The sequence below is a fragment of the Epinephelus moara genome, chromosome 12 (assembly GCF_006386435.1).
Source record: "Epinephelus moara isolate mb chromosome 12, YSFRI_EMoa_1.0, whole genome shotgun sequence".
Lineage (NCBI taxonomy): Eukaryota > Metazoa > Chordata > Actinopteri > Perciformes > Serranidae > Epinephelus > Epinephelus moara.
Genome location: NC_065517.1, coordinates 9,113,862 through 9,141,222, shown reverse-complemented (window position 1 = coordinate 9,141,222; position 27,361 = coordinate 9,113,862). Strand labels below are relative to the sequence as shown.

Here is a 27,361-nt window from a genome sequence, read left to right as displayed (position 1 = left end):
GATTGTGGCTTTTTACATAGAAGTGACTCAGGTGGTTAGTCAGATATGAAATTGACATGAAACAAATCATGAATCAAATTTACATCACAAGGTATATGTCTGAAAGAGGTACTCGCTGCATGAAGGCGGCAGAGGCTCTGTTCAGACTTAAGTGGCTTCCAGGTAAATCCTGATGTGTCTAAATCTGAAGAAAGATATTTTCCACCTTATACTGGCATCAGAATGCATAGATCAGTGTCCAAATATATAGCATTTCATTTTTTTAAGCAAATCGTGCCTAAATGGGATGAAAAATCATAATGATAATGATAAAGAGTTCCTTATCATCATGTGTTCTTCTTTTATGTACGTATGTTTTAATACTTAAAGCTGCATCTCCACATTACAAGCACGGTACTGAGAGTGGTACACTTAGAGGATAATTAAGAGTAAAGCTATAGCTGTCTCTTTCTTTATTCACCAGCATAATGCTTAATTCAATTACTGCACAGAGCATCCTGAGCTACACATCCGCCATGGGCAAACAGTCAACAGAGCGTAGAGCCCTTAAGATTCCTTAATACAAGACTGGATATTAGATCAATATAAATAAAAGAAATACTAGGTCCAGGAGTCCCATTAAAAGATAATAGTCCAAGGAAGCCCAAAATTGGCTCAACTGCCAATTGAGCCAGTTTTGTTTAGTTTTATCTTTACATTTTCTGAGAGTGAGATGAAAAGATAGATAGTATATCACTCTGTACATTGAGTATGAAGCTTGCATTAGGGTGTTGTTAGCCTAGTTTAGCATACAGACTGGATGCAGGGGGAACAGGTAGCCTGGCTCTGTCCAAAGTTGTTAAACACACCTGCAAACAACTGTAAAATGGTCTTATTTGTACAGTTTCTCTTGTTTGTCAAACCCATGCACAAACAGAAATGTAAAAACAACTGACAACTTGACTAACAGACAAATAACAAAACTGCAAATTGACATTTTTACATTTCTGCCTGTGCATGGGTTAGTATACGGATTAAAGAAATGAGCTACAACATGGTAAATAGTGAGCTTTAGTTGCATGTTTTTATATTGGACTGGAGCTGGCCAGCTGTTTCACTTGTTTCCAGTCTTTACACTGAGCTGGGCTGACCATGGCTTGACTCGAGCTCTAGAGTCAACGCCATAGATTGTATAAAAATAATGGACGTAGCCATCATGAGGTCACCCATTGGTTGTAGACCTCTGTTGGGAAGCCTCAAGATTGGCATTTTAGCCTCCTCCATCTTGGATTTTTGAAGCCATATTTGAACGAGAGGATGATTCTTACCCTAACACTAGATGTTAGCTTAGTTAGCATGGTGCATTTACAGTCTGCGGTTACCTGTGATAATGCTAATTTTCTTAAGCGAACAACAGGCTCAAAATCATTCATACAAAATCTACTTACTGGAAAAACTGAACATCCAACTACTCAGAGGGGCTTTTAGTACAAACAAATGCTGAACAATACTTTTTTTATGTGACCAGAATGTTACAATTAACTTGAATGAACTGAAAGACACTGACACCTTGTTTTAGCACAGTTTAGTTTTGTGTCTGTATTTCTGTATAGCATACGGATTACGCACCTAGTGTTCAATGCAAACAAATGCATGTCTTTAAAGATCAAGATAACGCCACAGATAACGTCAAATCTTGTGGAATATACACATGAGGTAGCACAGAGACAAAAACGGGACCAATAATGCATGGCAACAAATAAGTGAGGAGGTTGACCTATCAGGTGTGTAGCCAGTTTTGTTAAATATTTTGTTAAAAAGATGTATGGTTCACTATGTATGCACTCCGTAGCCTATGTCACACAGAAAGCTTGCTGCCAATGTTAGTTAGCTAAACATGCCTACGAAATTTTCATTTAGAAAAAAATGTATAAACAGATTCATCAGTCTGTTAGCTAATTCATTTTTATGCTAACTTCCTGTGGCACAGTTCATGTGGTCTGTCCAAAATCTGCCGCAAAAGTTCAGTTTTTCAACGAGGCCAATTCCAGACCAATAACACATAAAATCAAAGAGGTTTTCATAGGAAAGACTTGACTTCTGATTGATTCCCATATGTGGACAGAGCTATGTAGAAAGAAGGCGTGAAATAGCGATAGCTACAGCTACGCCTTTTAATTTGTGAATCTGGGGTCACGCCATGGTTACATTACCTAACTAATGTTGCCACTGTGGTAGTGACTTGTCAACAGACAGCACCCACCTGTACCTCTAAGCAGCAATGCCCTTAATTATGCATAACTTTAAACCTTAATAACATTTGAATGGATGAGTCACATAAAAATTCACGCTCCCTACAGTTGTCATAAATGTTGAAAACCATTTTTGTACCAGGCTATTAACATGTTTATGTCTGCATTAAAGTTGGGCATTTTAACATGGGGGTATATAAGAACTGACTTACTTTTGGAGCCAGTCTCACTGGCTTCATTTTTCAGCCCTGGATGTTGCCACTTGGTCAGTGCACCAACATTTAATAATTATCTATGTGCTCATCTGAATCCCAGAAAAAAAGCAAAGTATTTTGCAGTGTTGATCTTTTCCTTTAAATTGAACAGTGATCTAAGTGAATAGAAACAAACACACTAATAAAAAAAAGTTGTAACTTACAGCGATCTCCCTACAGGCAGACATCGATATTCCAGTGCCTTCTATTTGTTTCAGTGCATACTCCTTCTCATCTTTCCTGTAGAGACAAAAAGAGAAAATGGGGGAAACATTACTAGATAGCACAGATATTCTTATCAGCAGCCTTTTTAACATCAACCTCAAGTGCTCTATTGTCACAGCTCCCGCAGGGCCTGGATCACTGCCCTGCATGAATTTCACCCTTCATGCAAAGACAGATGCTCAGGATTCAATCTACAAAAAAAAAAAAAAAAAAAAAAAAAACGGCAGCTGCAGCTTTTTGCTAGGGCTGGTCTTTCTTTTTACTTTCTGGCATTTGCAGGACATGCATTTGCCCTTGTGAAGCCCATTTGTGCATGAAAACCAGTTACTAAGTGAAATATGAGATGGCAGGGTGGAGCATGTTCAGCAGACAGATATTGATTATTTGAGATAAGCAGTGTTCCGGCATATGAAATGCAACCTAAGCAGAGAGCAGTGGAGAAATGAGGGCTAAAAGGAAACAATATCTATTTAAAACAGTGCAAAGAGGCATGATTAAAATGTAAACACAATCTGTGGAAAGCATCCAATAACAACTTCATTCAGTGAGCAGCCCGCACAGATCAAACAGGTCCCGGTGGTGTTAAAATCAAACCCACTTCAGCCTAATTTGCACTGGAGATGGTCATGGATTAACTGGAGCTCTCAGGCACACATCTCTAATACTAATTGAGCTGCACAGATGCTCAAAAGAGCTCACAACATTTAATCTTTTGGTCTGTAAACAAAATTGCCTCGTATGAATTTAGTCAGATTCACATAATGAATTAGTTTATCCATTAATCTGCTGTGCAAAAGCAGAGGAAAAAAATTGTAAGTAAACCTGCTCCTCCACATAATCCACCAGGTATTTCAAACAGCATTTTTCAGTTTGCAACAGGTTTAAGCCTGCTCCATTAGGGCGTCACACAGGAAGCCAATTTCAAACTAGAATTCCCACCTAATAGATGTATGCCTCCACCAACCACTCAAGTTGCAGTTTACTTTCATGTCTATGTGTAACCATGACAGTACACAAAGCTTCAGAAATGGATGTTGTTAAAATGTGGACACTTTACACACCGGGTGTAGTGTCACCAATTCAGTATCTCACCAAATGTCTCCCCTTCTGTTCCTGAGTTATGGGGTTGAATAATGACCAGAAAAGTCTTTTTGCAGAACCATATGATGTCACAGTGAAGCTGACCTTTTGAATATTAAATGTCATCACTTCATCATTTAATCCTATTTGTATGAAATTTTGTCATAAGTAGTGTATGAATTCTTGAGCTGTGGCCAAAAACATATCATGTGGTAAAAATGATCTTGGCCTTTGACCACTTAAATCTAATCAGTTGACTCTTGAGTCCAAGTGGACCTGTGTGCCAAATTTGAAGACATTCTCTCAAGGTCCTCTTGAGATAGTGAGATATCACGAGAATGGAACATAATGCCTCCAGCCACAGCTGTCCCTGACTCGGAGGCATCAAAACTCTGCAAGCTGCGCCACCTTACGTCTTCTGTCAAAAGTTGATTTCAAATTAATCTGTCTTTAAACAGTCAGAAAATACTGAAAAACACCAATCATAATTTCTCAAAGCCAAAGAAAGCATCTTGAAAATTCTTCTTCTGTCAAACCAACAGTAAAAAAAATCCAAATGAAATTTTGTTTTGTATAATATAGAACACAACAAAAACAGCATATCCTCACACTATAATGTATCCTCATACAACCATTCATATGATATCTGATGAATTAGCACCCAATGAATTAGCACTCCTACCACTTAGAGTAGGTTTAGGAGAAGAACTGTGGTTGGGTGTCATCATGTAATGTATCTGAGGTGAAGATACGTAGGTTAGCTTTAGAAAAGTAAAATTAAATAAGTTGGGTTGAGGAGGGTAAACTCACATAGGTTAGGTTTAGGAAAGTAAAGTGACACAGGTTAGGTTTAGAAAAGTAAAATTACGTAGGTTAGATTTGGTAAAGTAAAGTTATGTAGGTTAGTTTTAGGAAAGTAAAATTTTTTAGGATAGGTTTAGGAAAGTAAAATTTTGTAGGTTAGGTTTAGGAATGTAAAGTCACATAGGTTGGGTTTAGGAATGTAAAATTATGTTTAGGGTTAGGTTGGGGGTTAGGGAGGTAAAGTTATGTAGGTCAGGTTCAGGAAAGAAACGTTACGCAGGTTAGGTTTAGGAATGTAAAGTTACATAGGTTAGGTTTAGGAAAGTAAAGTACGCAGGTTAGGTTTAGGAAAGTAAAGTTATGGACGTTGGGTTTAGGCATGTAAAGTTTTCGTAAGGGTTAGGTTGGGGTTGGGTTAGGGTTAGGAATGTAAAGTTACGCAAGCTAGGTTTAGGTTAAAAATCACGGTTGAGCTTAACATAATGTTAAGTGACGAACTTAACATGACAACGAACCTTTAAAATAACTCCAGGTTCACTTAGTTCACATGGGACATGAATATCGCTTTCCTGGAGGAAAGTTGTGTCCCCTAAGCAATTTGGTCACGTGATCACAGCCTTCACAATTACATGGGTTATATATGAATCACTGGCTCATGATTACATGGGTTATACAAATTCTAGTGCATTATTTTTTCTAGGTATACAACAGTGCATGAGAACAGCATGCATATTTGAGAGGCTGGAGTCAGAGAATATTTGACATTTAAGCTTGAAAAATGTTCTAAAACTGTTAATTATCAAAATAGTTGCCCATTAATTTGCTGTCAACTGATCATTCAATTAATTAATTAATTGTTCCAGCTCTTCAACACATCTGAAAGACAACATCCAACGCACAGGAGGTGACTGGTCACTAGTCTTGTACTCAATAGAACGTCACAAAGAGAGAAAACAAACTATTTTCATGTCATTGTGAATCTGATTAATCTCTTACCATATGTTCAGAATCATGCTTTATATGGCACTGTAAAGTTTTGTGTTCCCCGATTCTCAAGGCCAAACAGCCAATGAGGGAATTCTTTGCGACTGACTCCCTCTGATGCTGATTCAACATGCTGCAACAGCTTCTAAGATATCCATAAGTGAGGGACGTGCCACAAGATCTACAGCCGATGGTCAGCCACACACAGCCAAACAACACCCGACGAGTAACTGCCGGCGTGGTTGGTCAGGGCCCTTCACTCCATACCTCCTTTGCTGGTTAGTGTGCGCCAGAAACAACGGCACAGGCCTCTGCAGTGACGTCACTGCGGTTTGTATGTGGTCCATTCATGTCTCTCTCAAAATTTGGAACCCTGTGGTCTGCGGAAGCAATGGTGACTGGCTCTTGGTGAGCACTATGCAATGCCAGCACCATAAACCTATGCTTAAAAAACCACCAGAGACAAGCAGCACTGCAAACGTCTAAACAAAGTTTACTTTGGACCTGAACAGACAACCCAACGTTTTGTGCTTTATTATAGTACAGCCGTAGTAGACCTAATATAACACATGGATAGAAAAATTCAAACTGAATTGAGAGTGACTAAATTTGAAAATACTATTAAAGCAATTAAAGTGGTCGTATTCTGTAGAGTCAGCCATTCATTCTGCAGTGTGAGTGCTGCATTTCATAATTCAGGGTTATCAGTAAAATTATTCTTAAATGCCCCTTGCTAAATTCAAATAATAACACTATGAGCAAACAGATGTGATTTGATGTATTAACCCCAAGTGTTGGTATCGTCTCCAATTAATGCATTTATCAAGACCCACTGAGAGACTGCTTGGAATGCATTTGGACCATATTTGCTGTGTTTTCAACACTTACAAAAAGACAAAATAGCATTTCGCCATCTTTTTTTATTCAGATGAAGACAAGTCTCCTGACGAAGTTGTAACAAGTTAGTATACTTTACTAGTTGAATTTAGAACACTTGTGTCTGCAGCAGAGAGATACACTGGCTAGGCTGTTCTCATGCAAAACAAAAAAAGTAATGAAATGACAGTTGTAATCCAGGAGGATGTGATCACGTGACCTATGCACTGTCCTCCTTCATATGACGGAAGCAAAAGGAGAAGTAAGGTGACGTAAAGAGGGACAAAGTCGCAAACAATCACAAACACAGGACTTTGACCCAGGAGACCGGTGTTTGTTTCCCATGTGAAACGAAATGTCAACCATGAGTTATTTGAAGTCATGTACGTCAAGTTACGTCTTGTTTCATTAAGCACGTAACGTGACGATGCCCAACCATGATTCTATTCCTAATCTTAAACTAAGTGCCAAATCATGTTTTTCCATGTACAGGTGTCTGCAAGGGTACCGCTTTGATCCACATGACGTAAATGTCGACATCCACCCATGTCCGCATGCAGCCCATTTTTTGTGACCACGCAGACTGTACATGTTCCAATCTCTTGTTCGACACTCCAGTCCACTCCAAAACACTACGGTAAAGCCAGCCCCAGCTGCCTCATCACAGTTGTTGGATGTTTGACAGACATTCACTCCAGACCCAGCAGCATCTTCTTGGTTTCCCTTTCACCTAATGTCAGCAGCAGACCCTCAAATGTACTATCAACAGAGCCAAGTGTGCATCTGCGTGACTACGGCTGTCTAGGGATGTTCAACACTGAAAGTATGTCCGAGCCTTACCCAGTTGGGGCCCTAATGCCAAAGATGTCATACAAACTACTGAATAAGTTGCACTGGTGCTTCGTCCTCACTTATACATATATATATATCTATACTTGTTACTTTAAGGTATCAAACAAAATAACTCAAAGCCAAGTTGAATCCAAGCTTCTCCAGCCAAACGATACCTGTATTTGATCCTTTTTGTACACTAGTCTGTGGTCTGGTGAAATCAAGTGCAGTATATTTGATGGAATTGGCAGTTCAGCACCACCAATATGTTCAAATGTATGACCGTACAACACGCCTATGGTATCTAGAGGTATTTTATGCAACTGAATGCTCGCCTTTACATAATGGGTATCGAATAAAGTAAGAAAAAGGTATCATATCAGTATCACTGTAAGGGAACTGGTAACAGTACTGGTATCGTGATTTTTAAACAATACCCAGCCCTACTACAGAGACACAATACCAGACTGCATGCATATGGAGACACTCCATCTTCTTCTTCAACACACTGACAATACATCTTCACACCTTGTCAAGGGCACACTTCTCCTTTTCCTGCCAGCTGGGACAAACTGGCAAAAGCTGCATATTCCTTCAGCCGTAGGTGTGAAGCCAGCAAACATTAAAAAACATGCATGTGTGATAATTCATTTCCACAACTTTATACACTAGGGACAGAAAGTGGTTTGCTGCCTTACAGTTTTCACTTAAATAAGCCTTACAGGTTACGTTCAGTGGGAATATGCAATGCCCTCCATCCCCAGGGCCTCGCCTACAGCCCTACAGAGAATACAATCCAGGCTGAAGCGCAGGCCGATGGCAGCAGCTCTCCACATTCCACTTATAGTTGTATAGTTTATCTTTCCAAAGACAGAAAAACCCCACAGTATTACATTTTATAAGCTGTAGTATTGTATCGTGGTATTTAGGTGAAGCAATGTAGTTGTCAAGGCTACTGCTTTTCAAAACAAAAAATAAAATCTTATCCCTGCAGTCAAAGTGAGGTTTTTATTTCTGGAGTCAATCCTGCGTTCCTTTTCAAACTGCGCACAGTGCTTACTGATGAACTACAGTCACTTTAAATTGAACAAGTTGATCTCTCGATGGCTTTTATGTATAAAATATCAACTCTATTAGTGACGACCTTTTTCACAGCAGACATTTTGACCTGTCGCGGCAGGAAAAGCACAGGTGTGGTAAAATAAATTGATGGCTGCACTACATTATCAACCTGTACTTTATCTGCTTCGATAACACATCATAAGACTCCATATTACCATCAATGCACTGGGCTATTCCGAACAAATGAATACCTGCAGTGTCCTGGGGGCAAAGCATGAAAGGGTATAGTATTGCTACTACTGCTATACTTTCCACTTCAGAAAGTATAACTGAATGTACAGGCAGTCCGATGATGCATTTAAATGCACAGAGGTTTCACAACACCTGCATGAAACAGCCATATTTCTTCTTTAATTTGTTCCATATAGCTTTAAGGAAGTGCTTACACACACTACATGCCTGAATCCCCACTACGGAATCTCTAATACCCCTGCAGGATGTCATTACCTCACAGCATTAAACAAGTTCTCAGGTATTAGTGCCTGTGACCTGCCTGTGTTCACCTCCTGACCTCACATCCAACTCTCTATTATCCGATGGTGTAGAGGCGACTACGATAAGACACCGCCTGCAGCCTTGACTCAGCTTTACAACCCGATGAGTCAATGATGAACAGAGGAAAGGCTTATCAGAGAAAGAGTCATGCTGGTTACTGTAGAACGCCAACGATATGAAATGCAAATTACAAATTTATGGCTGAACCAATCCCACGTTTTCTCTCCTGGTACAAAAAGTTAAACACAGGTTTTTGACTAATACTGAGTGCTGAATTCAGGGTTGGAAACTAGCACTAGCCACTAGCCAAAGGCTGGTGCTAGATTTTCTTCATTCACTTGCCCAAAAAACAATGGTAATCTAATGAGTCTGGTCGATTAAAGTTTATTCCAACCCCGGTGCTTTTCTTTTTCTCTTTTATGTTACCTTACACACTATCCTATGTATAAGGCATCATGAGGCAGTAACTACGTGTAACTTCCTTAATCACATTAGGTCAACAGTCATATCTGGCCAATACCCAGTCCCTGTCAAAATTGTATTGACAATTTTATAACAACATTTTATAGTTACATTTTTATAACAACAGTGACAAAGACTGGATGTGGATTGGTCGCATCTGGCCACTACCTGATCCCTGTAATAAGGTCACATTAGGCACCAAAACCAATCTAGAATGTGGGATCAGTGCATCACAACAGACTTCTTACTTTGTTTGACCAGCAACCAAAAAACCTTAAATATACATTTTAAAATGAGAAAGGAATAAAATTAAGCACCTCCTCATGCACGGTGGTGCCAACTTGCAGTGCTGCCATGGTGCCAGCACTGCTTGCATTCAATTTACTCCAATCAGACAGGCCAGAATGATTAACCTTACTTTTAGGCAAATGTCAGTATTAAACACATTTCTATTATAATAAAACTTCACTGTCAAGTATTATCGTCGACTGGGAATTTGCCAGTTGGCTACTGTAGCAACAAATAGTGACACTGCTGGCATAGTAGAAGAGAAATGTGAGAGCATATCTGTCCATCTTCCTGTTGCTGGTATATACATTGCATTCACACGTGCATTGCACCGTCACATGCCTGACAGTGTCAGTGTAAAGAAATAAAGCAGAATAGCAATCAGATTACATGCAAGTGTGGAGTCTAAAAAAAGTTTGGCAGTGCACACACGGTGTTACAAATGGGGGGAGTAGCTTGGCCGCGAAGAGACGTTGAAATGTCACTACCGCGCTGAATGACGGTACCAGTGCGTTTAGATACATTAAGGGCAGGCTGTCTTCACCATAAAGACGACACTTGTCAAAATAAAATAAACAACACCGCTGCTTTGCTGTGTTGTTTTGGGGGGGTGGGGAAGAGGAGGAGGGGGGAGAGGGGAGGAGGGGGGGGACCGTTGGTGAGTGAGTGAGTGCGTTACATGAAAACAAAAACACAGAGACACGGGTTATCGCTTCGGGGAGGTTCAAATCTAACGCCCCGTTTAACACACGACCAAGGTGTCTAGAGAAAATGCAGCCCACAGTCAGCTTCATGTCAGTATAAACAATAACGTTCACGGTTATCTTACCCGTCTTTGCGCTTAGCTTTATAAACGTGCCCGTAGGTGCCTCGACCCACTTTGCAACCTTCATATTCGAACAGATCTTCTACTCTCTCTCTCTCGGCCGCCAGCTTTGTTTTGAAGTCGTAATCCATTTTAACCCATAAATACGTCTTAATTTACAATAAAATAAAATATTAATTATTACATGCATTAATTAAATAATCTGGTCGTTTTATTCCCCCACCATTTCCTTGTTTGGGATTTTGGTCTGCTCCGCTTAATGTTCACTGGCTCGTTGACGTTTCTAATTGGCGCGCGGGGCTCGCTGGGTAAGGTAGTTCTTTGGAGCAGGCGCCCCGGCTCTCTGGCTCATGAGCGGAGATGTGGGAAACTACAACCCGCGTTTCTCGCTGCGGTTTGTTGCACTTTGCGTACTCATGAACGCTATGAACAGTGGTTTGTATATTTTCATAGTGCACAAGCAAGGCTGTTGGTCGGAAGTATGTGTTTGATAGTTTTTTATAGATATCTAAAAATATTTGCATGACCCCTGAACTGTTAACGACATTAATTTCATAACATATGTACACATTATTATAAAGGCAATACAACAAATACATTTGGAAAAATATAAATAAAAGCTCCTCTGAAAATACTGTTTTGTTTTATTGTCAAATAAGGTTGAAATTAACACACGAAAATTGCTACTACTCCCTTGACTCCTTCACTTAATTATTTTTATTACAACGAATGGTAATTACCAAAGCAGGATCTAACACAAATATTTGCCATGTCCTTTAAAAAAAAAAAGCTTGCTATATGGAGTGACTTTTAGAGGTATGCAGTTACAATAGCTAGTACAATCTAATGCTAAAAATATCACAAATTCACATTATAAATTTTCTCAACTGCAATCGGAATAACATATTTAGTTTACAAATAGATATTTCCATTCCACGTTTGGTAATATTACTTATTTTGTAACTTTAATTCGGAGTCAAATTTGTGTGTTTATGTCAACACGGAGTAAAAATAAATAAATTAATACACGGTCATGCAACGATACAGACGTGACAGGAATAAATATCCTGGCGTGTAATCCATATGTTTACAAGCAAACATATGTCAGAGAAGCACTTAGTATACATAGAAATCTGCCTAAGCATATTGAAGCTCTAAAATATATTTGTGCGATTAATAGGTAAAATAGTCCCACGTTTTCAAATAGGGATTTAAATGAACACCACCTACGGTCAAATATATATATAATATAAATCTTAAATGTAATTTAGGCTGCTGTGTTCTCATGTTAGTACAGAGCCAAGGCATGCTCTGTGCAGTCTGTAAAAAAAAAAATATAACGTCACGTGAGGAAACCCCTGTTTTTACAAAGAGTGATAGGGCCCTGAACCAATCACACAACAGAAGCCAGAGGGCTGTGATCTGATTGGCTCGACGCAAAACTGACGTAAGGGCTGCTTGCACATAAATTCACCGCGCCATGTCCATTGAGTGCTCTACACAGTATGGCCGGCGATATTAGCTAGCACTCGCTAACGGTATTCTCTGCTAAAGGGAAGACGGTAACTCAAGAAAATCAACACCAGGATTGCTTAAAGGACTGTACCTCAATAAATTATAACTGCTCGAAGAAGGATTAATTAAGTTGTAAACGTTACAACCGAAATTTAATATTTTTTTTGTTGGGAGTCTGTTGTCTCATGATGGAAGATAACGGTGCACATTTCTTCGAGGGGACCGAGAAGCTGTTGGAGGTGTGGTTCTCTCGACAGGATGAGACCAAAGGAACCGGGGACCTCCGTACCATCCCAAGGTTTGTGTCCTCTGAAATGTCTCGGGTGGCGTGTCAGTCCTCGGCAGCGTGTGGAAACGTCGCCTCAAACGGCTGCCACATGCTTGGCTTCGTTCCCGCTATTCATTCCTGACATGTAACCAGCTTATATGCGGTGAAATCTAGTTTTCCAGAGCTATTTTTTTCGCTGTTATAAACAGTTCAAACTCAGTTAGCAAGCTAGATTGGGAAGCAAATTCTGACACAGGAGCCTACCACCAGGGAGCTAGCTAACACCGTGACTCGAAAATGACCACCTCCCCCTTTCCAACAGTGGCACTTCCAAGCTGAGTCATTCATTCTCCAGCGAGAAAATACATGGCAACTAACATTTTAGCATTATAGCTCAGCCGCTATGATAAGCGGTTGATGAATGGGTTATTATTTTAAGGCCGTCTATACAGCAAGTTGTCAGCCCGTTTGTAGCTAACAGCTTGCTAACTAGCTAGTTCATGGGACATAATAACGTTACACAAATATTCAACCGCCTTCTGTTTTCGTGCTCGTATGGCTGTATAGTTCAAACGAGTCTTCAACTTACTTTCATTATTTGTCTGTTCACTTTGGGGCCGACATTAGGCGGGCTGAATCTTTTTTTTCCTCCCCTATGGTGCGCACGCGTTTTATTTCCCCCGCATTGATGTTGGGACGTCGTTTGATTACATTACTTCAAAATGCTAACACATACTACGCTACTTGTTTTACATAGTTCAACGGGGTTTGACAAAAATGTGTTGTGTGTTTGTTTTGCTGCAAATGGGGAGGTTATTTCTTTCTGCGTCATTCAACAAGGATGGGGGCCTCACTGAAGATGTCAAGCATGTGGTCGCCCGTCGTCACCGCGTGTTCCAGCGACACTGGCAACCGACAGCACGCACATAAAAGTCACTCACGCTACTTTATGGTCTACCAGGTGGCATTTGTTTTGCAATAAAACGAAAGGTAGTTGCAGGGAAGACTAGATCTCAAATGCTCCCTATCACAAATTCCAGCACTATGATTATACACTCTGAGTCACCAGGGACTATTATGGGTTATGATCCCATGACTGATGGGAATGTGATGATTTTAATGTTCAGCCCTCTCTGTAGACAGTCATTCACTTCCTGGCAGCCCCAAGACATGCTGTAGGTGCCACTGAAAATAACGTGTAGTCCAGGTTATGGTCACGTTCCCAGCCATGTAGCCACTCTCCTCCCAGCTCCTGTGATTGGTTAGAGGGTCTTTCGATTGTGATTTGCTTGGAGGCACTTGGTTGCATTCAAAGAAAAGGGTGTCTGGGTGATGGGACATTCCAAGAAATGGATGTGAATGTTTGGAAAAGGCTGTTGACCTTTTGTTGAGCACTATAAAATCCATTGTGCTTCACTGAGGAGCTTGTGCCAAGTAGAGCAAAGTCAGGATATATTAAAAGGAGTTAGGTGGTTTGGCCAGGACTGGTGTTCATTCTTCAGTGTGAGCAACTGGATGTGTGTCAATAGTGCTCACTGAACAATTTCCGATGACAACAGGTGATTAGAAATCATCACCCTACATCCTCTTTCACCTACATTATCTGTTTAGTTCAGCTCAGTTCAGTTCAGTTCAAGTTTTTTTTTGTTTTTTAGGGTTTATCCTTATTTGAAGCTGGTAGACACTACGTGTTATCGCAGTTCTAAGTGAATGGCCCGTGGCAAGGTTCAAGGCTCAATCTGCTGGCGATATGAGTGACTTTTGTGGTCGTTAACCAGACCACAGAGGTCGGTTTAAGAAAAGTGTGTGTGGCCGGTTGGGTGAATGAGGACTGGCATTAATTTACAGCCAGAGGGCAGATTAACGGCTCAGAGGGACACTGTCAGTGGATCAGGCTCGCTGGACGTCAGCCAATGTCCAAATAAGTCCACAAGGGCATCTGATTCACAAATGTGGAGCTTGCTCACATTACCGCCCGTGTCCTTCCTCAGGGCTCTACGACAGATTACAGTCTGCTTCTAGTGACTGTCAAGCAGCTACTCCTGAAGGCCAGATAAAGTTATCACTTCTGCTCACTTCAGAATGTGGCCTTCACCATCGTCATGGCTCTGCAGCCAAGTGTTCGTCAAGGCATCTTGAATTTATCTAATGATATTTATTTTATGTTACCAGCCCTCTCTTTTGCTGTCCAATCTTTGGATTATTTTGTTTTTGTTTATCGACCAAAGTAGCCAGTATTACAAGAATCTGTCACAGTGGTAAGACATGTCCGTCAGGTATGGATGGAAACTGTGGTAGTATCTTAATGCGGTCCATTTCCTAGAGACCGCTCTTTCTTTGAGGAAAATCTGATCCTGCTGAGCGACCAGAAATAGCCCATGGTGTACATTTCACACTGAAACGGGAGCTGACCCAGGTCTTCAGTAACGTTGTCCCCTTGGTATGAGGCTGGGAGGCCGACATGTTACAACAGCTCTGATGTCATCAAGTCAAAACGAACTGAATCATCAAATTGTCTAACTGTCGTACCAGTGGGGTTTGTCCTTTGTTTTACCGGCTAAAAGGGCGGCCTGTTAAGTTGATTAAAAATCCTAATAAACACACGATAAGGGCAAGACAAATTATTAAGTTGAAAAAGCAAAGAGGCTATATGGTTTACTGTTGTCACAAACAGCAGCAGATGGTAAACATGTGCCAAGTCACAATTCACTATCAGATAACCCCTCTGGTTCTTATCCTGTACTGTAGTTTTAATGGCAGTGTGCTAAGATATCTGCACAATAATAAAAACATGACATATCCTAATTGCACAGTATATGGGCTGTGATGAATTGGGCAAAGTGTTGAGCAGTAGGCACACTGATCTGTCAGTGGTAGAGAAGGAAGATGGTTTAGGGCTGTGAAGTTAGCTTGTTGGCATTTAGCCTGCTGCATGGCCTGATTATTGCATCATGTCATTCTTTGTAGGGAGCAAATTAGATTTGGAGGCTCATAACATGCAGGCAGTGTAGCTGCTGGTGTTGTACAGTGTGTGGTTTATTCCTGGTATGAGACATTTTGTAGCACTGACACATTGTTTGTCTTTCAGTCATCTGTATGAACTCTTCCCAAAGCTTGGCGTGTGTGCTGCTTATCATGAGGTGTTTACGTGTCACTCAGCAGCTCAGGAGATGTCAGATGTTATAGTTGTGGTTTCATCGAAATGCTAGACAAGTTTTAAAGGTTCTGTATGCAACAATCAGAGCATTAAAATAGCATCAAACTACTGTTTGCTGTGTGAAGATAGTGGAGTAATGATGCCCTGAGTAGAGAGTGAGCCACCTCCATGTTGAGAACTGTGTGCAGACAACTCTGAATTTTGCATAGAGCCCCTTTAAGCAAGAGGCCGCTGGGTAAATGCATTTGCATGTCTGTCAATGATTGTTATGCCGATATGCTCAAAGTGATGTGGCAAGATTTTTTTAGTCTAATTTATCAAACAGCAGTAACATTTGATTTCACTGGTGCTTATGTGTTATTCCCATGCAGTAATTGTTTTGGGTTGCTATGTGGATAAAGCAGGGCTGCCATGCAACATGGGTCACAAACCAGACTTGCAGAGGGGACTTGTGGTTATAGTGTACTGTCCAGGTCAAAAAAATTACCTGGTCACTTGAAGCCCCCAGAATTGTTGTATTTTTATTATTTTCTGCTAATATTTTGGTATTTCTGGTCAAGTAGAGGCTTGTAAGAGTAAGGCTTAATGTATTTGCTAAGTAGGGCTCGGCAGTATATTGATGTTATGTTGATATTGTGAAATGAGACGAAATGGTGTCTTAGATTTTTGATGTCATATTACTATAAGTGTTGCGTTTTCCTGGTTGTAAAGGCTGTATCATATTAAAGCAGGGATACTTAACTTGCTTCCTGGGTGCCACCTTTGCAAAATGACGGGAGTCTAGGGGCCAGTTTCTAGGAACTGAGAACACTGGGACTTAGTCTGGACCTGTGTCAGGGGTCCAGGGGATCCTGCCCTGCCACTTTCTTACAATTCATTAACAAGCTCTTGTTTTTAAAGCTTTTTCATGCACTCTAGCTCCTTTTATTCATTTTAAAGTACAGATAATAAATTCCAAGTGTGACTAAACTGATTTTTATTGTGAATTCAGAAATGGGGGCACAATATCACAGCAGTAAAATGTACTTTTCTTAACTTGCAGACTCTTCTGGCTCTTCTATTTTTGCCTTTTACATAGTCATTATTTTACCATAACTGATGATTATTAATCAAAAACCTAACTGTCTAAATACTTTGTGAAAGCACCAATAGTCAACACTACAATATCAACAGTGAGGTATTTGGCATAGAAAACTGTGATATTTGATCATCTCCATAGCAACGGTTGAAAACTATTTTGATATCTAGCTTTATTCCCCCCTCAGTTCTGTCATTCTGTTTTTTAAAGGCAAGTTTAAAATGCATTAAACAGCTGGATGAGAAGCTCTGTAATTTTACTAGTACTCAGCGGGTACATGACTAAATACTGTTCACACTTGCTTCCTGACCAGAGCTGTCACCGCCTGTCAGAGGCCTGGTGCTGACTGTCTAGTTAGTCACTACTGAGGCACATTTCTAGTTCAGAGGTTTCCCCAGAAAAGATTCATGCAGCCCTGTCCATCTCTCAGGGGGTGAACTATGCAACATTGGCTGCTGGTAAATTCTCCATTGAGCGTTGCCGGCCTCTGTCCACCAGCCCATGCTGTGCTTTGCTTCCTACTGAAGGCTCTGAATGGGTCCAGGCCGCCCTTCCAAGGTTGTAATGAGAACGTGACGCAGCTGCATTTGCACTGCAGCTGTCTTTGAGTGGTGGTGGGAGTAGGAGGCGGTTCCTGTTGTCGTGGAGAGTGCTGGCCTGGCAGTGTCGCCTGCCCCAGCCTGTGATTTCAGTCTGAACTAGAGCCAACATCCGAGCAACCCAATTCCACAGTACCCTGCAGCTTTCCTGCACGTAGCCAGTGTCCTTATTCCTGTTAGTGTGAACCATTTCTTCTTTGGTGATTTCACACGGCAGGCTGTAATTGTAATAATCCCCCCCACCCTCCTTATGGACAGTGAATGAATCGGGTCAAATGAATATATTTGCTGTATTTCAGTAGATACACTACAGAGGGGTCTAGTCCAAATCTCTTTGAGATTGTTTGTTTCTTGATATCCCCCCTAGCACTATAATTTCCAGAAACTGAATCCCTCCCTCCCTGTTGTGACTTACCCTGCAGGGCATTGCTGTACACTGTATGCCTTCCTTTATAAAAACAGTCAAAACAACTCTGCTTCTTTTTCCCGTGTGTGGGAAAATTCTAAATTTTCTTCACTGCCAAATTAAAAACAAGTCAATGAAATATTTTTAATGAATGTCAGAGTGCTAATTGTTGCTTTTCATTCCTTTTTTTTCTAGGTTTGAGTGGGACAAACTTTTGGAGAATGTGCATTGTTTGATCGTGAGTGTGACAAAGTCTGACAAGCAGGAAGCTTATATACTCAGGTGAGTGCTGGGTCTTTATTTACAGTACGTCTTCTCTGTTTTACCACTGATTAGAAGGCAGGCAGGATTAGACAGCGGTCACCTGTAAGCCGCTTGCCATTGACAGCACAGTCTCTTGTTCAGGTGATGACATGCAGTCATGGGCACATGCATTACGTGCTGCACAGCCTTCACTGTATATGCTACAAGGACACCCTGCTTTAACACACTAAAGCTGATGGGCCTTCTGCTGTAGTAATGTTTAAGAATCAAACAAGTATGGCAGGTTAAACAAATTGTCATAGCAACCAGGAAGTGTTTAACTCTTTATCACGTTCAAAACCGCTGCAATGGTGTGATGAGATCTTGTTCCTCTCCTCCAGTTTAAACAGACTGCAATCAGTATACTACGAATTACACAAGCAGTGAAGTTGAAGTTGTGTTAAGAAACCATTCATTTAAAGCAGTGTTTGAATCAAATGGGTGGGATTTCCCACATGCAGCCATGTTATGCAACAACGCTTTTAAAATTGCTCAAGGGAACTGTGCTTGTAATTATGGCTGCCACGTGTTTCAAGTCTCTGAGACAAGTTGAAACAAACTTTACTAAGATCTTTGTTTACAAGTGATCTATCCATTTCCTGAAAATTCATGTGTTTTTACATGTGCATACATGCTTAATGTTTGTAAGTGGGGATTTACCTCCTAATCTTGAAAATCTTGGCACCATCCATCACAAATTTAGCTGCACAGGAAAGGAAAAAAACAGTCCAACAACAAAACAAATGCTGGCAGTGTGTCCCTGTCTTGAATTAGGACTGTTACGTAAGCTTAGTGGTGATGAGAGCAGTATGAGTGGAAGGAGAATCACCAGTTAAAGGATGAGTTCGATATTTTCCAACTTGGACCCTATTTTATTTTTGTGTTAAGTTATTATTTTGAAATCGGTCCAGTATTGAACAAGAGGACGACAACAGCGAAACAAACTGCAATGTAAACACTTGGAGCATGCTCGCAACGTAAATGTACGACCATTAAAGTGCTTGTTTTTGCCACTGATGGGCTCAGATTATTATTACAAGTATCTGACAACAATATAGAAGGGATCTTTGTAGAGATCGACCTTTTTGTTAAAGAGCAAGATCCTTGTTTTTTTAACCAGAATCAGCCCTGAAGTCACCATCACCAAACCCACCAGACTCCATTCAAATAAAGAGTGATTTTATTATCTTAAAACGCACTTTATTGGAAGTTGATGGAAACAAACTCAGACTCTCAAAAACCTACTTGGTTAGTCTTTTCACTGTTTCAACAATTACCAAGTCTGGTTTGGTTAGAATAAACCCTTAATTCACCCACTTGGATGCAGAAATATGCTGTCTCTATAAATGCTAAAATTAATGTTTTTTTAAATGGAGTCTGGTGGGTTTGGCGATTGTGATTTCAGGGCTGTTTCAGGTTAAACAAAAAGGATATTACTCTTTAACAAAAAGGTTTATCTCTGTAGGGATCCTTTCCATGTTGTTATCTGAAACCCATAATAACAACCTGAGCCTGTCAATGGCAAAAACAAGCACTTATAGTGGCCCTACACTGACAGTGCAAACAGGCCCTGAATCGTAGTATTGCAGCCTGTTTCGCCCCTGCCAGCTGCAGTGCTTCTCACTTAATACTGGACCATTTTCAAAAAAATTTGTTCCCATTAGTCAGACACTAAAGCATGGGAAAGTAGGTCCAGGGTGAAAAATACTAAACTTACTGTTTAATAATTACTTGCAGGGTTGGAAATTGGTACAAACCGTCATCCTAATACTGCTAGATTTGTTTCACTCACGAGCTAAAAAATGTAAAAAGGCAATCTAAAAAGTTGATTTCCAACCCTGATCACTTGTATATCAAATTAAACAGCTGGAACAGATGTTTTACGCCTCTCTTGTACTTCTTTTTTCCCTCAGTGAGAGTAGCATGTTTGTCTCCAAGAGACGTTTCATTTTGAAGACATGCGGAACCACCCTCTTACTGCAAGCACTGGTGCCTCTGCTGGAACTCGCCAGGGAGTACTGTGGTTTTGATGCCATCGAGGTAGGACACACACACAGCGTTTGAGTTCATGTAAAAACTGACATTCAGAAACTGAAAGTGAAAATTTTTGTAGCTTTTATCTGATGCCTGTGCCTCTTCATCTCTCACACTTTTATATGCTTCTTTTTTTTCAGAATTTCTTTTACTCCCGCAAGAACTTTATGAAGCCAACCCATCAAGAGTTCCCTCATCGAAACTTCCAGGAGGAAGTAGACTTTCTCAGCCAGATTTTCCCAAGTACGTAACACAGAATCTTAGCACTAACCGTCTTTGTTGTCTACCCTGTTTTTCCCGCCTGAAAAAATGCTCTGAAAATAATGCATTTTAGAGAAACCAAAATGGCACAGTGCCTCTAGCATATCTGTTGTTGTGTGACGAGGAGGGCAGAAGAAGTTGCCTCAGGCTCTAAAATTATATAAAAAAAAAAAAAAAATGATGCATGCAATCCCATAGTTGGGATTGTGTCATGTGAATGGTAACCATAAGGGCAGCTAAAAACAAAGCTCTTCCTTTTTGCTTCTTCCAGATGGTGCAGCCTACTGTATGGGACGTTTGAACTCCGACTGCTGGTAAGCATACCACTTTCCCATTCTTGACCATGTTGTTGACATCCATGGATCTTTTTGTAGTAGAATTTATTATGAATTATGCCCACTGATGTTATCCTTGAAATATGTTCTCATTTCTCTCTACATAAAACACACCAAATAAATAATAATACTAGAAAATGAAAAGGCAGCCAAAGTCTGCAGCTGTTTGCCTTCTGTGTTATAGCAGGATTTCAGCCACAGCAGGATATTGCTATTTGCATTTTAGCACAGACAATGACTATCTAGTACAATCATGAGGTGGAGATAAAAGAGCAGGTCTGCTCTGTGGTTATTTCTGCTTGTGTGAACCTCTTCTGATGTTAAACTTAATAATGCTTTCTCCTGATTTTAATTAGAGCCTTAACAAAATGTTTGACTGCCTGTCACCCACAGGTACCTGTTTACCCTGGACTTACCAGAGTACTGGGAGAACAAGCATGCGGATCAGACGCTGGAAGTTTTGATGAGTGACCTCGATCCAGCCATTATGGACCAGTTCTACATGAAAGATGGTGTTTCTGCAAGTGAAGTCACTCGTGTAAGTTGAGGTTTCTTTATTTGTCTCAGCAGGCCTCTGCACACACACAGGCCCTCCAGTGTTGTTATAGGAACATGTTTAGATCTGTGCAGTGTTTGGTTGAGCCCGCAGTTAGACATGTGCAGCCATGGAAGGTTAAAGCATTGTGTATGTCGATTTGCTGTTGACTGTTTCCTGTGTGTCTCGTTGCAGATGAGTGGAATTAGTGACCTGATACCAGGTTCTGTGATCGATGCCACAATGTTCAACCCTTGTGGATACTCAATGAATGGAATGAAGGCTGATGTGAGTGTCTCTTTTTTTCATCTGGGGCCTTTGTTGTGCCAGCTACTTAAAGGAATACTTTCAAAATGATAATTTGTATACCAATTACTCACTGTGTTGTCTCATTGAATTTGTGAAGAAAACTTTGAACATTCGTCGTGCATTGAGGCAAAACTGGATCAAACATCCATCCATTCTTCAGCCTAAAATGCCTGATTTTTATGGCAGCTTTTCTTTAAAAAAAAAAATGCAATGCACATTGATGTTTGTGTTTTGCAGTGAAATTGAGGGAGCAAAAGTGAAAATAGCAAAAACAGTTGCGATGTTCTGTGGGAAACACCGTAGGTTCTGAATCAGAGTCTATTTTTGATGTTGGTGGGGCAACAGCTGATCGCCAACAATGAGCTGTTGTTGCCGTTTGCAGCGCTGAAGGACCTTCTCTGTGAGCTGCTCTCTTACTGAGTTATTTAACAGTCCCATCAATCTCACAGTGACACTGATACAGCTCCACTCTGTCATTAAACCCATCAATAACTGTTGGGTTAGATGTGATGCTAACAGTTAGCCCTTAGCTCACACTCCTGCAGCAGTAGTGCAAACACAGCGAGAGGGGCTGCATGCAGCTCTACAGTGAAATGAGAATTTACCCACTGTTCACTGTGGAGGCATGCGAGAGAAAGTTTTGTTCGTAAATGCAACGTGACACAGCGAGTAACTGATATACAAATGGTCATTTTTCTGGCTGAAATCTTCCTCTAAACATTTCTGTAACGTGGCTCCGCTTGTCGTCTTCTCCAGGGAACTTACTGGACCATCCACATCACCCCGGAGCCAGAGTTCTCCTATGTCAGCTTCGAAACCAACCTCTCCCAGACATCGTACGATGATCTGGTCAGTAAGGTGGTGGAGGTGTTCAAGCCAGGAAAATTTGTGACTACGCTTTTCGTCAATCAGGTGTGTTTTTAAAATCCAAGCTTGGTTTCATTCAGAAGGATTTTAATTGAAGTTGTCACTGAGTAAATTCTTTTTTTTTTCTCCCTTTGTTTGCTCCTCACAGAGCTCCAAATGTCGCAGTGTCTTTTCTCCTCCCCAGAAACTGGAGGGCTACAAGCGTCTTGACCGCCAGTTGGCTCAATTCAACGATTACAATTTTGTCTTCACAAGCTACGCCAAGAACCGCCAGCAGAACCAGCAGAGCTGAGGGTTGAGGATGAAGAAGAGGCGTAAAAAAGGCAGCCACTCAGGGCTCCCTCCCTGCAGCTGGCTTCAACCCGCAGTAGAAAGCTCATCCTCCACCTCCTCCGTCTTCCCTCCCCTCATCCTCCCCTTTCGCTGCTGTCGTTGTCCAGAATCCCCCGGTGCTGGCGCGGTTGCGAGCCCTACCTTAACCTCCAGTTTGAGTTGTTTGCATTGTTGTACCTGTGACTTAGATCTCTTGCATGAAAGCTCTTTTCTCTGTTTCGATATCCTAGCTCACTCTTGCTGTGATCTTGAAGTGCATGTAGAGGAATTAAACAAGCTCTGTTTGAGGCTGTCCACCTGTGCCCAGTACAACGGTCCCTTCTTGCAGGTCTCGCCCCTCATCCCTCACAGACAAGGCTTCCGCCCGCACTAGGCCAGGGCCCTGACATGCTCAGATCAGTCCGCCTCTTAATGATCATCATTCAGCTCGTCCGTTTTTAATTTAAACTTCAACCAAACCAGTCCATACTGAATTTGCTCTCTATTTTGATGATTGGTATTTATGAATTGCTACCAATTTTTGAGTGCACTTTAAAACCCTGTGAAGTCATGGTATGAAAAGGCCAACCTTTTGTCTAAAGTCGAATTGAATGTAGAAGTCGTTTTGGCCATTCTAATTGTTGTCGCAATGTCAGGACATGTTTCCTTTGAAAACAAACGCCATACTTGCTGTTTAATGTCGTGCTATCGGACAAAAGGTTTGCAGCTCATTGGTCAAGGTTAATGCACTCGAGCAAAAGGCGTCTGCTTTGCTGGGCTTCCGACTCCCACCAGCATTCATTCATCAGTCCTCCTCCACCTCGACAATCATACAGTCCCCAAATAGACAGGCTTTTAAAGTTGTATTCCTGGAAAATATATGTGTATGAATCATTGAAGACATTGAACATGTGCACTTTGTTTCCCCCAAGCTTCTATTTTTTTTTTTTTTTACAGCATGCTGTATCTATAGGAAGCCTCTGGGTATTAAAATCCCCCCAGTTATACTGAGCACTGCAGTTTCCACGTTCACCCGAAGTGGTTCAAACTGAATGTAGCACAGGCCGCGTAAAGCAGCCTCCCGTCTTTCGAATGTATGCATCTCTAGAGAAAAGCCTGGACCGGGTTTGAGCTGAATGTACGACTCCAGCGGAGCACACAACGCCCCCACCCTCCTCTTCCCTCACACACACACACACACACGCACGCAGAGAGCTCACAATGCCCTCTGCTGACCAGCCATTGTCTGGCTCGCAGCGGGTCTCCCCCTGCCAGAGTCAGTCTGTCAGCTGGCCCCAGAACCGTGACATGACGAGAGGCGGCCCTCCTGGCTGCCGCGCGCTCTGAATGGGAAATAATGAATCAGACACTTTTGCTTAGTTGCCCAGCAAAGCATTTTTCTTTTTCCCGCATAATATCCATCCTCTCTCTGTCTCTTTCCGCCCCCATACAGAAATCTGTAAGCGCACAATAGAGGCCCACCAGTCTGAGCATGCCAGGGTGATCCCGGATCATTCCACATGTAACCGCTGCATAAAACTGCCATTTTATTAAATTTATTGTGCCCAGACATTTTTTGCAGTGAATTGGTCGAAAATGTGACTCCCCTAGCAGTTTTTCCCCCTCCCTTTTTTTTTTTGTTTGGATCAATGCCCTTTGTTCATCGAGGGGCAAAATCCTGTGACACTATGGTGCATGTGACTACTAGTGCCGTGTTGCTTGACAGTGTAGTGTAGCGCCGTCTCTTCCTCCTTTTCGTTAGCGAGTCTGTGTGCTTCACTTTCCTCTTGTTTAACCAGCTGAAATTGTTTCCTGGTGTGTTTCGGATAGGTGGGGACTTTTTTTCTTTTTTCTTTTTTAGGGGTCGGGTTAATTTGTATTAATCTCATTTCGAGTTGTGGGAAAGTGCTGAAAGCAGGTTGGGTTTCTTTATTTATTGCTTTGAGACTAATGTGGGTCTTCTCCGCCTGCCGTTCAGTTCAGTGGCGTTCACAAGCTTCTCCTGCCAGAGAATGCAGTTTCAGTTTTGAGCTGGAGAAGACACAGCGGGAGTCCAACCTGCTTTCAGCCCTTTTGTGTAATTCAATTTGTTCTTTTGAAATATGTTCGGTGATTGCATCGACACCTCTAACGGCGCACTCATCACCTGAGGCTCTCTGTGAGCCATTTGGACCAGTAAATAAAGTTGGAAGAGTTAATGTAAGAACTAGCAGTGAAGTTGACAATTGGAATAGTTTCCCTCTAGTTTGTCCATCGTGGCTTTTTGGAGTGGTTTCATTTTCTTTCCTGAGGACCAAACTCTGCTCTTACATAAACTGCTCCAACTCACTGTCAAATGTCCGAGGTGATCTGCCATGACTGTTACAGGTCCTTAATGCATTCACACAATTTAGGGATTTAAACTGCTCAAAAAATGCTGTCGCGGTTCAACACTAACTGTTCTTGGATTAAGTACATTTTAGCCTTGTTGGTGTGGATCATTATGCTATTTTATTTTTTTATACAGTGAACTCAAAATGCATTTTTGCAGTTGAATGGTGATAGGATTTTATACAAAATAACATTTTGTATTTTTGCTGCGGACCAATCTTCCTTTTTTTTTTTCTCTTCCCCTTTTGTCCAAATGTTTATTTTGTTGTGAAACCAGTTTGTTCTGAAGTTTATGGGATTACCTTTTCAAAGATGGTTTAAATTATGTTTTTGTTTTATTTTTCACTTTCCCTTCCTCTGTGAGTCTTTTCTCCAGAGGAAAGGAAAGTCTCCCCTGGGTCAGAGGGTGTGTTTGCAGGGTGTACTGAAGGAGAAACTTTGCTGTTCTAATTCTTTCTTTTGCTGTTCTTTGGATGGTCAAGATGTGCTAAATATATCTGTGCTACGAGCTTGATGCCTCAATAAAAAGATACTTATCTGTGCAGCTGCTGTGTTGTTTGTTTGTTTGAAGGCTTTGGATAAGATTGTTATCTAGAGGGAAGGATACACAATCAAAGGCCCAACTGGAAAAACTTTAAAGGACCTCACATTGTAGACCATCAAAGACCATCAAACACTGTGGAAGCCATTATTGCAGTCACTCAGTATCCATTAAATAAATGCAAAGAAAATACAACTACTCTAAATGCCACTCTAATTTAAAGGTCGTCTCCATTCATTATCACCCTGAACAATAAGCCATTTGAGAAGACAGAGCCAGACATGCTAAGGTTTAGGAAGTTAAGAGATTATGCCAATAGTGAAGTGATCACCTCTTAAAGGGACAGTTCACCCCCAAATCAAAAATACATGTTTTTCCTTTTACCTGTAGTGCTATTAATCAGTCTAGATTTTTTTTCGGTGTGAGTTAACGAACATCGAAGATATTGGCCATAAATATATCTGCCTTCTCTCCAATATAATGGAACTAGATGGTACGTGGCTTGTGGGGCTAAAAGCAGCAAAAAAAAGTGTGCATCTACTGCTAGCTCACCTAGCACCAAAGATACTAGATTACTACCGTCTTTGCTAGCACCACTGAGCTAGCTAACGTCACAGCTCAGCTGAGGAGGACACTATTAGGCCAGTTTCATTACCATTCAGTTCAACTTTTTGACCCACAATAGGGAAATCTGCAGTCATCATGAGCCAAGTAGTCTACAACCACATAGCATAATAACAAAACATTCATTCATTCATTTATTCATTCATTTTCCATAACCGCTTATCCTCTTGAGGGTTGCAGGGGGGCTGGAGCCTATCCCAGCTGACACTGGGCAAGTAGCAGGGTACATCCTGGACAGGTTGCCAGACTAAAATATAACACAAGATCTCAATAAAAAATAATTTATCTTCAGTTCTAAAGTAAAGTCAAGTGCAGAAGTAACAATTATAAACCAGGTGAGTGGACTCCAGTCACATGACTTGGACTCAAGTCAGACTCGAGTGAAAAATTTTGTGACTCTAGACTCAATAAAATTATGAGACTTGCAACTCGACTTAAACATTGACACCAATGACTCGGGACTTCATTTAGACTTAAGCCTTCTGAAGTGAAAATACTTGTTGCCTTCCCCTAAACGTAACGTAAAGTATATCCAGATCGGTGACGTCAACACATCAGAGTGCTCTATTAATTACTTTTAGAATATCTCCACAAGGCTGCCATCCAAAAACGTACTTTATCTGCCTCTGCTTCATCACCATTGTGGCATGCTGACGAATCAGAGACTATGTTGCATGTGTGCGTAACAGCACAGATCCTAAAGGCTATGCTCAATGGAATAACATGACATTCAGCACAACCTAGTGTAAGAAGATCTGTGCTGTTTGTGCAGCAACTGAAATAATGAGTAGAATATTGTGAGTGTGATAAATAATGTGTTGATTATCCTTTGTGCATTGGGATTGCATTGCCTTGTTTTTATGAACTTGTTTTGATAAATAAATACAAATTTTTAAACTCAACTCAAAACTCAAAGTTTAGGACTTGGGACTTGAGTGCAAATACTTGAGACTTACTAGTGACTTGCAAGACAATGACTTGGTCCCACCTCTGATGATAACTTAAGATGAGTGAATCTCTAGTACAGAGATCATTTGACTGAGTTCAGCAGACCAGTGGCTACTGAAATGAAGAATGATTAAGTAGCCTAAAAGTGCACATGTATTCGCAGCAAAATGTGCTGACAGTATCAAAAGTAAACGTACACACAGAGGCAGCAGAAAGACCCATGTCAGTGTGATAGTATATGATTGGATTATTATTACTACATATGCACTATTGTGTACGCAGCTAGCTGGTCAGAATTAAAGATGGAGTCAGCGATTTTGGAGAAACATTGTTGATATTTGATGATTTTTTTTTTTTGTTGCAAGTAAAATATTTTTATACCAAGTTGGCAAGATAATATCACCGTCTTATTTACTTTTCA

General features: G+C 41.0%; 2 protein-coding genes across 2 annotated transcripts in view; one reads left to right on the top strand and one right to left on the bottom strand.

Moving 5' to 3' along the window:
- cdk19 (cyclin-dependent kinase 19) overlaps positions 1 to 10,747 on the bottom strand; it is an 83,908-nt gene extending 73,161 nt beyond the window's left edge. The window contains exons 1-2 of the mRNA XM_050058118.1: positions 10,482 to 10,747; positions 2,650 to 2,725 (exon numbers count right to left, since the gene is read on the bottom strand). Coding sequence (XP_049914075.1) covers positions 2,650 to 2,725; positions 10,482 to 10,609 — 204 coding nt within the window. The 5' untranslated portion in view covers positions 10,610 to 10,747. The remainder of the gene's footprint in view (positions 1 to 2,649; positions 2,726 to 10,481) is intronic.
- A 1,221-nt stretch (positions 10,748 to 11,968) lies between these two features.
- Positions 11,969 to 25,371, top strand: amd1 (adenosylmethionine decarboxylase 1). The gene is made up of 9 exons (XM_050058119.1): positions 11,969 to 12,291; positions 17,697 to 17,783; positions 19,718 to 19,844; positions 19,979 to 20,081; positions 20,371 to 20,413; positions 20,828 to 20,972; positions 21,165 to 21,257; positions 22,035 to 22,190; positions 22,294 to 25,371. Exons 1-9 carry the CDS (start codon positions 12,179 to 12,181, stop codon positions 22,435 to 22,437), a joined length of 1,011 nt encoding a protein of 336 aa, XP_049914076.1. The 5' UTR covers positions 11,969 to 12,178; the 3' UTR covers positions 22,438 to 25,371.
- Positions 25,372 to 27,361: the final 1,990 nt, after the last annotated feature.